This window comes from Rhinopithecus bieti, unplaced genomic scaffold (assembly GCF_001698545.2).
Source record: "Rhinopithecus bieti isolate Rb0 unplaced genomic scaffold, ASM169854v2 scaffold_7308, whole genome shotgun sequence".
NCBI lineage: Eukaryota > Metazoa > Chordata > Mammalia > Primates > Cercopithecidae > Rhinopithecus > Rhinopithecus bieti.
This window is the reverse complement of record NW_016805423.1, coordinates 762,677-776,695: the sequence shown is the minus strand read 5'-3', so window position 1 is coordinate 776,695 and position 14,019 is coordinate 762,677. Positions and strand designations below refer to the sequence as shown.

At 44.8% G+C, this 14,019-nt stretch overlaps 1 protein-coding gene and 1 pseudogene across 2 annotated transcripts in view; both read right to left on the bottom strand.

Moving 5' to 3' along the window:
* The window catches only part of LOC108529873 (serotransferrin), a 32,176-nt gene that overhangs the window by 12,363 nt on the left and 5,794 nt on the right, over positions 1 to 14,019 (bottom strand). Inside the window, exons 3-11 of one of the 2 annotated variants that reach the window (XM_017872420.1) lie at positions 12,435 to 12,543; positions 11,497 to 11,673; positions 10,678 to 10,810; positions 9,821 to 9,876; positions 9,158 to 9,336; positions 8,216 to 8,393; positions 6,838 to 6,992; positions 1,845 to 1,944; positions 1,209 to 1,244 (exon numbers count right to left, since the gene is read on the bottom strand). In XM_017872420.1, the coding sequence (XP_017727909.1) occupies positions 1,209 to 1,244; positions 1,845 to 1,944; positions 6,838 to 6,992; positions 8,216 to 8,393; positions 9,158 to 9,336; positions 9,821 to 9,876; positions 10,678 to 10,810; positions 11,497 to 11,673; positions 12,435 to 12,543 (1,123 nt within the window). The remainder of the gene's footprint in view (positions 1 to 1,208; positions 1,245 to 1,844; positions 1,945 to 6,837; positions 6,993 to 8,215; positions 8,394 to 9,157; positions 9,337 to 9,820; positions 9,877 to 10,677; positions 10,811 to 11,496; positions 11,674 to 12,434; positions 12,544 to 14,019) is intronic. The other variant, XM_017872421.1, reaches the window with a different exon arrangement.
* On the bottom strand, positions 1,952 to 5,833 carry LOC108529874 (long-chain-fatty-acid--CoA ligase 3-like; annotated as a pseudogene).

Genomic DNA, 14,019 nt, shown 5'->3' with positions numbered 1-14,019 from the left:
TACAAGGAACTTTGTCAGGAGGAGATTAATTTGAACTTTAAAAACAAAATATTGTGAAAACATCATCATCAGAGCAATGACTGGGTGTTTAACCCTTCCCTAAATGCATAAAGTCACTGAAGTTATAAACCAGCAATTCACCCTCCAATGTGTCCTATCAAAGGAATGGATACTGAAACAGCTAATGTAACCACAAACTTTCATAAATTAAAGTATGTTGAGATATAGTAGTAAAAGATCAATAAGCAAAAGAGAAAAATTGGGCCAAACATTTTCTGATAAGAATATAGTTTTATACCAAAATAAATATGCAAAATGGAAAATGTCAGTATCAAGTCAGCTGCCATTTTCAGCAGCAAATATATACTGGTCCTTAAAATGGGAAATAGAATATTAACCTACGATTTTGGTTTGCCAATTTAATTAATTCAGATTACAAAACAGAATCTTTATTATCCATAGGATAAAAATGGCTTTTTCTATATCTGCTGAAGGGCTTAGCTCCGCAAGTGATGGGGAGAGGCTGGGAGGTTGTAATGAGTGGAAGTGGCAAGGACAGACTTGTACAGTAGTGGCTGTCTGGAATGTGACCTGTAGGGGCCTGAGCATAGGGCGGCAGTGCTCGCCTTGGTGTAAGACTTCCTGACTTGCTCCTGCTCTGTTTCTTCATATGTACCCTTAGCCAGAGCCCTGGGTGACAGCCAGGTTTGCCTGGGTTCCTGGACCCAGCCCTGGCTGGAAGGTCAGATAATTTTATGTTCCTTGATATCTGACTGTGTGAAGCTCTCTACTGAGCCCTATAAGGAACAAATAAGCAAAGTTCCTTAGTTGGTGCTCACTCTTATCTGAAAATGTGCAGGCCTCATGTCATGTAAGTTGAGGATCAGTGGGAAAGACCTGGATTTCCCTTCCTAGATATATAATCCTAGATGATCTGTCTGTAAACTCCCTGAGCTTAGGGTCCACTTGTGTATCCTTAGACGATGCCAAAACCTACCTTATAACATTAAACGAAAAATCCCATGTGCAAGCCATGGCAAGTGTAAAGGGATAATCATCATTATCAATTACTATCCTTCCATGATTTGCTCACATTGTAAAAATTGGTCTCTTACAGTGCCTTATATACTTGAATTTTAAATCTAGCCAATTCCCCAAAACAATGGGAATTTATCTTTTAACTCCAGAGGTTATCAGTTCCAACTCACCGTCCTCTGCTGTATTCTCACAACTAGGTCCGTCTGCTGGAAAAAAGAAAATGAAGAAGGCGTTAAACCCTTATGTATAGATTGGGAAACCATGCCTTTTTTTATACTGCAGCTAAGAATAAAGAAAGTCAGAGAAAACTATGCATGTTACCAATTCCCAACAAGTCCAGACTCTCTGGCTCATGCAAGTCCATTTCCCCTCCTGGCCTCTGGAATTTATCCACAAACTGTGAACGTCAGGTTTCCTGCTCTGTCTGCATTGAGCGCACAGAGGAGTGCTGGCCAACTGTATTTAGATCCTAGCAACTGGGCATTGAGAGAAGTGTGAGTTTTGGAACCTGGAAGAGTGCCAGAAATCCCAGCTGTCCTTTGCAATGGGGTCATCTTTAGTGAGGACTTCCCAGTGCAGAACTTTCATTTCCCATTTCTGGAATGTACTATAACTCCCAACCTTCAAGATAACTGTGGGGATTTGAGATGAAGGAGCCCAGAGCTTGCAAAGTAGGAGGTGCTCAGAGAGGGAAAGCTTTGTGGTAGCTGTGGTATGAATCAGGCTGTGATTTTTCCATCTCCTCTCTCCATGGCCCAGAAGGAAGAAAACACAGAGAGGTGCTCCCCACCACTTACAACACTTACGGTAAGTGTTGTAGTTTTCTGCCAAGACAGGCACCAGACCACACATGCCCGCTACGTAGACAAACCCTCCATCCAAGCTCATAGCATCAGCTTCTCCATTCTGCAAAGACACAGCAAATCACAGCAGATGAAAAGAGGCTGTTTCCTGTGCCACCCACCTTTCCCGCTGTTTCCTTGAAGCAGCCTTACCAGCACATGAGTGCCAGGGAGACAGCAGGTGCTGATACTGAATCCCCAGAGGATCAACCAGGCACACTCAGCAGAGAAAATCAAATGTACTCTCATTTTTCACCCAACCATCATGAACTGATCATCAACTCCAGGTGCCTAGTTCAAGAGCAAAGACCCACATTCAGTCTTCTTGCCCTCTCATAGGACACACTGTCCCAGAGACACTCCTACAACATATTTCTGACACCAAGAATTCTCATGTGCAGATGGATGAGTGGAGTCAGGGACTCATGGCTGTGGCTGTGGCACACAGCACCTTCTGAAGGGGGCTCTAGCCTCTAATGTAAGCCTCCTTGGCTGAGTGCTATTTCCGTGTTTGGTGCATACAACGTGTTTAATGAATGAGTCAACTATTTTCAAATGATCTAAATCTCAGCTGTAATAAGTCCCAAATTTCAGAGATGCTTAGATTCAATAAAGTTTGTAAGATTTTCCTTTGACCTGGCAATATACTTTCTAGTAATAAACCATAAAAGAACAATCAGACCGGTGGGCAACTATTTAGACAAAATGTGTAAGTGGGCAAAAATAACAGGTGTGATTTATAATAGCAAAAAGAAAATTAAACTAAATCCTCAATGACAGAGAATAGCTAAATAAATGGAAGCACATCCATACTATGGAACAGATATCAACATTAAAATATCATCTTTTTTTTCTTTAAAACATAAGTTGGCTATATTTATTTCTCTCAATTTATGCAAGATAATTATTACACATCAGCAAATATTATCTTCAATAATGATTTGATTCATAAGCATTTGTAATGTATGTAATTTCACATCAACAGCCTTGCATTTTTTTAATACTGTAAGTTAAAAAGCACCCCCCAACGGCCACTTTATATACTTTCAATATCTCCCTCTACACATCCAAACTTTAAAAAGTCATAAACCGAACATATAGATCATGTTTAGAAACTTGAGGTTTTAGAAATCTGCTTCCTCAATATGATTCAGAAAACTCCTTATACTGACAATATAGTCACAGGTGGTAAAGGTAGTTGTAGGAGGGAAAAGGAAAAAAGAGACAGACACAAGTTTGCTCTCCTACTATTTTGCTAATCCTGTCCATTGAAGATGGTGATGTCTTAAGAAGTAAAAGTCTAGGTTGAATATGAGGAATGGAGTTTGCCTCACGGGTTGAAACATGCATTTCAAATAATTTCCTATTTGATTTGAACTCACTGTAGCAAACTGATGCCAAAAGAGAAAAATCATTTCTTCCACACATTTGCTCAGAGTCTGCCTGGTAATGTGTATTAAACTCTTTGTGTTTTAGCTTGAAGGCACCTGTCACCAGACCAGTTTCAGGATCCATGGGTCAGGACTCAAACCAATTTTTAATGGATTTTCAAACTTTTTCAGACATGCTCAAATAGCAGCTTCAGAAAGTACTTTAAGTATGGTAGCCCCCTCTTATCCTCAAGAGATATGTTCCAAGACCCCCAGTCTTGGAACCTGAAATCCTATACAATGTTTATTTCCTATACATACAAGCCTATGATAAAGTTTATAAATTAGGCACAGTAAGAGATTAACAACAATAATAAAACAGAACAATTATAACATACTATAATAAAAGTTATATTAATGTGCTCGCTCTCTCTCTCAAAATATCTTAACATTTTTGGACCACAGTTGACTGTAGGTATAACCCAAGAAAGCGAAACCTCACATAAAGGGGGACTACTGTACCTCATCTTCTGTTTCACAACTGTTAAACAGCTCCTTCCAAGTTCCTGTAAGTCCTTTCTTTCAAATTAGTTCTGTTCCTTTTGATTTGGCATAACAAATCCAATGACATAAGAAGGATTAACTGTTTGCAAATGCACAAATGTCATCTATTACTGGGAGATTCTTCAGAGTTGGCTATACTTGCCCAAGGGAAACACAGTCTCCTGCCTGTAGTTTTACAAGGTCCTTTTTATGATCAATCATCTGTAAACAACCATCAAACTCTCCAGTATCTCCAGGACATAACCACTTCTGCCCATTTCCATCTTCAAAGAAATCAGCTTTTGTTTCTGCTTCATTTCTGTAGCATCCCATTGTCACATTTTAGCCACCGATAAGAATTCCACCTCTGGGATGTGGTTTTTCAGTATTAAAATATCCACCTTCCTCCTAGTTCTTTAATTTCACAGCAAACTAATGGGACACCCACTTCTGCCAGTATTGTAATCCACACATCTGTAATTGTTCCAGCCCCTGCAGGTTCAGTGAGTCTGTATCTCTGACCACAACAAAAACATACTCATGAACTTACTGTGTGTTGCAGAAAGTGGAGCACTTTCGTACAATAAAAACTGAATATTTCCACCTAGCAAAGCTGAATATTTTCACAATTTCCAGAAAACAAAGCTGCCACACAATCCAGTACTCTGCTCTTTTGAAATGTGTTCCATTTTATAATTATAGGCCAGAATAAACAGATTGTGTTGAAGACTACTCATTTCATACACTTTATTCATGACATTTTGGTAGATCTGATCCATGATTTCCAGAACAGCTGCCATCAGTGTTGGTTTCAACCTGGAAGGAAGTAGACCCTTTGCTTCCGGTGTTTTGTTTTTTGAGATGGTGTCTCACTATGTTTCCCAGGCTGAACTCAAACTCCTGGGCTCAAGCAATCCTCCTACCTCAGCCTCCTGAGTAGCTGGTACTACAACTGCATGCCACAGTGTCCAGCCCATTTTTTACTTTAAAAGACTGATCCACTAAAGTCTGGGGTGAAGAGTAGCCAAGCAGGCATCCATGAGAAAAACAAAGAAGCTCAACACTTAATTCTAGAACATGGACCAGAGGCAAATATCCAATGTAGTCATCTTCCTCTTCCAGTCTGGGAATCCTTTCCGCTATCCCAGTAATACCAGTAATGATGTTTCTATGCCAGATCATGACTCCCCTTGGAAGTCCTGTGTGTCTACACATGAACATGATTACTGCAGTAACTGAGGGCACTGGTTGCTCTGGGATCTGTTTTCCACATTCACCTTCACTTTCTACTGCAGCCATGGTGTCACAATAACAACCTTGGGAAACTGGGACAGGTCAGTGGCTTCCCGTTGACAGTGATGATGTGTCACAGGTGTGGGACCAAATAAACTATGTCTTTCAACTTTGTTTCCAATAATTCTTTACTAGCAATGATATTGGTTACTTCTGTTTCAATAATCCACAGACCCTGGACCTCCTAAAGTAGCATATAATTTTATGAACTAAATGTTATGCATGAAACATACCTGTCCAGCAATCATCCACTTGGATGTGGTCTCACAGAACATGGCAATGTTGATCTTTGGTTTCTGCCCCAACATCTGTAAGCTATTTCCAATGTTAAAGGCTCAAATGATATCTTTATAGGAGAGCAAATTATGATGTCCAAGAAGAACCTTTTAAAATATGTTTCCATTGGGTTGTACTTCATCATCTTCATTTAAGATTTCACATGTTCCCAAGAGTCTTTTGTTGTTCCTTTTTTCACAGACGTAAAAACTGTATCTATTGTCCCACATCCAGAGTATAATATTGAAGCCCAACCACTCAAACTGCTAACAAATCTGTATAGATTCAGGTTTTGAATTTGTAGGCTTTGCTTTAACTTAGTTTGGTTTTTCTTGTCTTGACTTAGACAAAAACTAAAATGGAATGTATGTAAAAATAGTATAAAATGATACTTACAAATTGTATGAAATATAAAAGAATGAGGCTAATGGTCCCTTTTTGCTTCATGGTAGATAGTTCTGAAGATACATGGTTATTCGTAAGTGCTCAAAAAGTAGAATTAACATATTTCAGCAAAAATCAGTTGACAATGGCAAGAGGTACTAGTGACTTTATAATATGCATCTTTGTTTCAATATATTTGCTGATTTATTATAAAGGATCCAACTCAAGAATAGCCAAATGGAAGAGACACAGAGGGCAAGAAATGTGGGGAGGAGGGGGAGTGGAGCTTGGCACTTCATGTTCTCTCTGGGCAAACCACCCTCCCCCATCTCGATGTATGCACTAACACAGAAGCTCCAGATTAGGTTTTATAAGAATGATTTATGACATGGGAAAAGCTTACTAGATACTGTGAGGTGAGTAAAAGGTAGCAAGCAACCTATATGAAATGATCCCAATAAGAGAATTTTCTCTGAATTACATGATTATAAGTACTTTTCATTTCTTCTTAATATTATTCAGGATTTAAAAAATTCTCTGTAAGCCAACATGGAATACACTTTCTTAAAAAACAACAACAACAGCAACAACAAACGTTTTTAGAGACAAGGTTCTGCTAAGTTGCTAGCCTTGAACTCCTGGGCTCAAGCAATCCTCCTGCCTCAGCCTCCCAAGTAGCTGGGACTACAGGTGCACGCCACCATGCCTGGCTAGGATACTCTTTTGATCAACAAAGCAAATTTCTACCTGCTTGGATCCTACCAGTTACTTAGGATCTTACCACAGTGATCATGGCACACCACTGGTCTCAGGACACCCACACCACGGTCCAGCCTCCCTAAGCAGGCACCGCTCAGCCTGCCCTTTCACCATACTCTCATACAAGGAGGAAACTGAGCCCTGTGGGTATCCTTCAGATCCACAAACTCAAAGATTCTGAACCTCCAGTGGGACTGTGCTCACATAGTCAGGACAAGGTTCCTGGGAGCCAGATTTTTGCATCATTCCCAGGAACACTCACTAGCTCAGTCTTGGGGGTCAGCAGGCAGCAATGACAGGGATGCTGCCCTAGGAAGGCTGGAGTGACATACCATGATCTTGGCGATGCAGTCTTCGGTGGTCTCTGCTGATTCACACTCTATTCTCCCTTCACTGTTAACGCTCCACTCATCACACTTGAGCCTCTCGTGGTGGCTCAGCGCACACCACTTCACAGGCTTGCATTCATCTGTTGGGGCTTCTGGGCCTATGGCATAAAAAAAAGAACCAGAGATCAGAAGCGGCCCTAGCTGTTGCCTGGTGTGTATCAGCACTGCTCACTGTCTTCATGCAAATGCTGGGATTTGCCAGTAATAAACAGTCCCATTCAAGGAATTAATCACCTTAGAAAGCAAAGTCAATGCACAATCTCTTGGGTGACTTCTCATTTAGATTTAGTTTTTTATGTCTTCCGAGAAGCCAACTTTCCTCTCCAACCTCTGGGCACCATATGACCTCTGGCTGTTTTTTTCCTTCTTGTTTTTCAGATAGCACTTAACTACCAGAGGTGTTCTTATTTATATGTTCATTGTTTATTGTTAGGTTTTCTGCAGGCGAACATAAGCTCCAAGAGAGAAAGGGTCCTGCCTGTCTTGTTCACCAGGGCATCCTCAGGGTTAGGGCAATGCTAACACATGGCCAGCATAATAAATGTCTGATGAATAAATGTACATCTGCTCATCTTTCAGACTGAGCTCGAGTCACTTCCTCAAGGAAGCCTTGCCTTAACCCCAAGTCCAGGGTCTGTTTTTCTTTGTTTTGCACTCTCATAGGGCCATGGTATTTTGTTGTCAAAGTTTTCCCCTTTTAAACATATCTCTTATTTTTTAATTCATCATTCAATAGCATGACTATTTATTGAACATTTATCTTCTCCATAGTTTGAAATTTCCAGAACAACAGAATCAAATATATATTCGTCATGCCATCCTATGTCCAGCACCTAGCAGAGCATATGGCTAGATGTTCAATAAATGTCTGCTGAAGAAATTAATGGTCAAGCAAAACCACAGTGACTCAATGAAATTCAGGACTGGGATCAACCTCTCTCAAAACGCCTCTTCATTATGGCATATGTTGACTGGCTGGAGATGTGGAATACATAATAATTTTGTTCTATTTCATTTACTCTGTGATAAGCTAATTGGCTTCACAAAGTAGGCAAGGCAATCCTGATTGATGCAAAGGAAATACTGGAACCAACTCAAGTCATTTTAAAGGTGGATTTCCTTTAAAGCCCATGGTGACATCAAGGCCATCTCATAATGACTAATGCCATTCAGCATCAGTCTAACACTGGGCTCACAGACAGGTCAGAAAAAGGAGCATCAGGAGAGGCATGCAGGTCCCTAAAAAGACTCAATCTCTGGCCCCTGTGCTCACCAGGTTTCCCAAGTGCTTGTGGTCACCTGCTTCTTCCCAGGTACTCACATGTGCCTTCCCGTAGATTCCGGATGGCAGTGATATACTCATAGCCCAGGTACATCTTGGCATCCATCCTTGGGGGGACTTTTAAAAACCCATGGGCAGAGTCCTTAAACAGCAGGTCCTTCCCATGAGGAGAGCTGAATAGTTGGAATTCTTTTGATTTGTCTTTACCAAAATGTTCCTGTTCATAGAAAAACAGAATAGTGGATGGCAACAGAGAAGAAAGGAGGCTGAGAAATGGGACTGAAGTTAAAACAAATCTCTGCAGGAAACAACATGAAAAAGTTCAAGATGCCAGGAGAGAGGGCAATTGGACCTGCTCCTGCTCACCCAGCACTTCCTCTGCCCGTAGCCCTTGTGGGTCCACGATTTCCCTGAACCTGCTTCTGTGCCTGTCTCCCGGAACAGGTTGAGACATCGGTGAGAACAAGAAATGTGGCAAATCCACAGACTGCCCTGTGTGGGTGCCAGTCAAACTCTCAGTGGACAGATGGGAAGGCTGGGCAAGAGGAAGCTGGCTGAACCCAAATCACAAGCTCTTGGGAAGTAAAGCTGCTGTGCGAGCAGCCCCCTCACAGCCAGGCTGAGGGGAAAGGGGAGAGAGACCATTTCCTTCTGGGAGGGCCATGGAAAGCCTCGTTGGGGAGGGGTTTAGCTTTGGGCCTTGAAGGTCTGGTTTAGGTAAAAAGGAATGGAACAGAGCAATTCAGAGCCTCTTCAGATATCACCAGCCAGAAAGGCAAGGGCAGCAGATGGTAGTACCACAACAGACTCCCTGCTGCTCTGTGAGGAGTCCCAGCTTTTAGAGAATTTAATGGCATGTGGCATGGCTCCCAGTGTATCCTGAACATGCAGACTTCCAGAGTGACAAGATGGTCAGGAGGAAAACCCCCAAATCCAAGCAGGGAGCACTAAGCTGGAGGGGAGGATGGCAGGTGGGGATACCTGGGCCTGGTTGAGAAGCTCCCAGATCAAGTCCTCCTTGCCACCCACACTTCGGGCCACGACGGTGTGAGAAGGGACCCGGGCCAAGTGGCAGTCCTTGTATTCATCTACCGGCTTCCGGGTGTTGTCCAGGCAAAGCAGCTCATACTGGTCCCTGTCAGCCTTGTTTGCCAAGTTCTCTGAGGAGGGAAAGCCCAGGTAAGCCTAGTGCAGGAGAGCCATAGCCCATCCTTGAAATTCCATTGATCATAGAAAGTATGAGCTGAGAGGCCTGGAGTGACCACTGAAGGCCAGAGAACATGCAGAAGAATGACTTGCTCAAGACCCCACAGCCAGGTAAAGGCTTCTGATACCCATGCAGCAGTGATTGCTCCTCATTCCACCATGAGCCTGACCTTAGCAGGACCAACCCCCAGTCTTTGGTTATGGCAGCACTACCCCAGAGGCAGAAGCACTGTGTGGAGAGGTTGAATGATGGAAAGAGGCCCAGGAATCCAGATGGGGACCCCGTAGGTACCTAACTCTGTATAGGTGGAAACCCAGGCAATGATAAAGGAGAAATACAGTATGCTCATGTCCAACTACTGAGCATGAAAAAGGGAACACGAAAAAAGAACACCCACTATTTGGAGGGGCCCTGATGGATTCTTGTCCCATACTTACCAAATATAGTCGTGTGCTTGACAAAGGCCACATCCCCAGCACCATCCTTCAGACACCTGGGTCAAAGAAACACATCAGCAGGGCTCCTGCAGGGCAGGCCCTTCTCCACCTGCACCTGGAGAGTCTGATCACACTGTCCAGCACTCACACAAGGTTAGAGCCTGGGGAAGGCCTCTGTGCAGCCCTGTAGCTGAAGCAATGCCATGGTGTGCAGACCTCCAGGGCAGTGCTGAGATGGGGAAATGAGCTCACACAAGATAAAAAGCCCTAATAACCCAAAGAAGCAAAATGCAACTGAAGATATTTTCATGTGAAAAGAGTTTTTAAACTTCTGGAATAGAAGATAATGGTATAGTGTCTCCTGAGGGTGAAAATGTGCCCTTGGCTGGTTGTAAAACTTTAGGATATAATCAAGATAAAAAGAGAGAGCAAGAAATCAGCTTCCCAAATAGAGACAGTGATGGGGGCAGGAGATAGGCAGTGTACTGAGCAGGTGACACTGCTGGGATTGAGGGAAGAGGGCCAGTCCCTGGACAGTGGGCCCAGACACTAGAGGCATGAATGTCCTTTCAGGCTCTGCCTGATCCACTGAGAGGAGACACTGACCAGGCTCGAGGTCTCTGGGGAGAGAGGAAGGGCCCCCAGGAAAAGGGCCTGCTTGTCAGGGTCAGGTGAAAGGGAACATGGGCTGGCTTGACCTAGGAGTCCCAGGTTGTGCTTCTGACTCACTGGGAGGGGATTAGGCCACCTTGATGCCCCTGTAAGCAGGCAGGGCTCGGCTTTGGACCAGCAAAGAATTCTCACCCTGAGGACATTTGGCACTTTGGCCACCATGGAGCAGCAGACATCTCACTCACTTGAAGGCTCCTGAGTAGCTGAAGTATTGATTAAGGGTGGAGCAGCCACACCCTGGACACAGTTGACACAGCTGGGGGAAGTCTGTCCCATCCGCACAGGGAACACAGCTGCCCGAGAAGAAATTGGCCACTGCTGCTCAGCACAGAGAAAAGGACCACAGAGCATGAGTGAGGCTGGCCACAGCCAAAGGCATCACCCCACCCAGGCCCATCAGGGAACAGAGGGGACTAAAACCAAACCAGCACATGCAGTCCCAGCTTGCCCTTATGCTAACTCATCAAGATCAGGGATTTCTAATAGGAACAGTTGACCTCTGTCTTGCCACCATCCATCTGAGGAAGGCCTATGCTTCCCATTAACCCAGGCCTACCTTGGGTCTTTCTCAGTGCACCCTCTCCCTGCTTTGTCAGAGGCCAGAACAGCTCAGAGAGAGGTCCCCTCTGGGATCCATGCCCCAGATATAGAACTGCCTAGAGAGGTGCAGGGCTCCAGAGAAACCTCCAGGAAAGAAATCCAGAGAAGTGGACAAGAGAGCCACCATCGTCTAGACTGAAACCCTCTGCCGAGCCTTGCACCCTTTCCTCACTCATCAGAACAGCCTCTGCTGGGGTGTTGGGAGCTCAGAGCAGAAAAAAGTCTCAGCTCCAACTCCCAAGCACTGCTGGTGCAGCAGACCCGCCAGTTTAAAGTTGGTTAACCTCCTTCCCCCACCTGAGTTCATCCCACATGTCTGCTGATGGCGATTGCCTAGTGTGGCCTGTGTGGGCAACTGGAGCAGAGGCAGCTGCTCGAGGGCACCCAGCCTCCTGCCAGCTTACCTTTCTCAAGAGGTTTACGTGGCTCAGGTAAGTCACAGTAAAGTAAGCCTATGGGGATGTTCCATCCAGCGGACCTGCCCAGGCCCGTGTGGCAGGACTTCCTGCCTCGAAGTTGGTTCATCTGGAAGTCACTATCCCTCTTCACCACAGCAACAGCATAATAGAAAGTCTGTGGATCTGCAAAGGCACAGTGTGAATGGAAGGCCTTCAGCCTGGTACAGGGAAACATGGCTCATCACCACAGGACTCTTGAGGAGGGAGGGGAGTGGAGAGGCCTTGCTTTTACTGGACTGGGCAATAAGGAGGAGGGAATCAGGAAAACCTTCCTAGGCTTGCAGGGGAGAGAGAAGACCATAGAAGGTATATTTGTAATGTTACCCCTCCAGGCAAACAGGGGCAAGAAGGCCACATGCACATGTGTCCTGAATGCTTTGCCTCCCCTGGCCCTGCGGCATGTCTGCCTACACCTACCAACCCCAGCCAACAGGAAACTGGAGCTGTGGCAACAGAGGCCCATCAAAGTATTTCCTGCCCACTGGCACAGGCCCAGGGACAGTCAGGTTGATCTCAGAAGACTTGCAGTGCTGCTGGCATCTGAGTGTGTGCTCCAAAGTGACCTCTTCCATGTGAGTGGTACCTATGGCTCCAGAGGCCTCCAGGGACCCCAGACATATCACTAGTCCGCAGTAGGTCAAGCTGCACACAGCCTGCTGTGTTTCTCTGGTAAGCATATCCCTCTGGCACAGGGGTCAGTTTCAGGAGCACCAGCCCTCAGCCAGCCCCAAGCCCCCGGAGGCCTTGATGTGTGGCTGTGGCGGCTGATGGGGCCCCTCATTCCCTACTCACTCTCCAAAGATGAAAACCTGCCTGTAAAACACAAGACTCAGCATAGAGAATAAGGGTGACAACTCCTTCCTGGGGTCCCAGGGAGAACTTACCCTCTTTTGACCCGTAGAACTCTGCCACCACAGGCTTCAGGTTATTGGGAGCCAGGTAAGCGTCATACACCAAACCCGCATCCAGCGTCACAGCGTCCGCTTCGTTTAACTGAAAGAGAACAGGCCAGTCCTGGATGAAGCCCTGACTTCCAAGGAAGGCCCACCTCAACCCGCACAAGTAGAGAGTGGCTACCAGGACTCCACGGACCCAGGGTCAGAACTTGATTAGACCATGCACAGCCCTGCTGGCTTCAGTTGACTCTGTCTCCCTTGCAAGGGCACTTAGCCACCAAATTCCTGTTCCTTATGCATAGAGGGAGGGATGGATTGTGTTTCTCTTTTCCCTGGTGAGGTGCTCAGCTCCTGGTAAAAAATCCTACGTGACTTTACCATAGGCAATTACAAAGGCTTAACCTGGCAGGCTCCATGGGAGAAAGCCGCCCTTGACACCTCAGACTCAGAGCACAGCCAGTGCAATGCAGTCTCTGGAGGGGACTCTGCTGTCAAGGATGCAGCTCGCTTGGGGTGGCCACGCTCTTTTTACACCTGTTTTCATTCCTAACCCATGACCTTTGCTCAGAGACCTCTTTATTTTGAGACTTCCTTTGAGGTCTTCCTCAGGTGCTTCTGTGGAGATTTTTTTTTCTAGGGGAAGATGGAAACCTTGAAAACATTCATCTTCACTCTGACTCGGTACTCAATGCTCTTCCTTCCTGTCCTGGGTCCATAAAACTGCAGGACCCTTTTGCTGAGGAACTGGGCACTTTCTCTGGATTTAGCTTCTTGGTGATACCACATACTGAATGATCAAAAGCTTGATTATTGCTTCCATTTTTGCTCATCTCTGGTATAATTGTCTACTCCAACACATGGGCAGCTCATCTCTCTATCTCAGCTCCATTTTACAAGTGAGAAATCTGAGGCACAGAAAGGTTAAGTCACTTCCCCTGGCCACGTAGCCAGTAAGTCATGGAGCTGGGATTTGAGTCCAGATAGTCCAGGTTTGTTTCTTATCATTACACCGTTACTTCAGGTTATGTTTCTTTTTGACTTTGTGTTTCTATAAGCCCTCATCTTTAAATCAACAGCTCCCTTGAAATACTATAGCTGCCTTCTTACTGGATCTATAATTTATTTTCTTTTTATGTAAGTCCTTAAAGTGAGCCAAACTCTCTTTTATTTAGACACTTAAACACATAGTTTTACTCCTTTTGTGCTTTAAATGTCTTTAATCAAAATGATTTTTCCAGAAGTCCTTGCCGGTTCTCTACGAAGATTTCTTATTGATCAAATTACAAAGCAGGCCAGGTACAGTGACTCATACCTGTAATTCCAGCACTTTGGGAAGCCAAGGCAAGTGGATCACCTGAGGTTAGGAGTTCGAGACCAACCTAGCCAACATGGTGAAACCTTGTCTCTACCAAAACAAACAAAAATTAGCTGGGCTCAGTGGTGCATGCCTGTAATCCCAGCCACCTGGGAGGCTGAGGCAGGAGAATTGCTTGAACCTAGGATGCAGAGGTTGCAGTGAGCTGAGATTGCACCATTATACTCTAGCCTGGGTGACAGAGCAAGACTCTCAAAA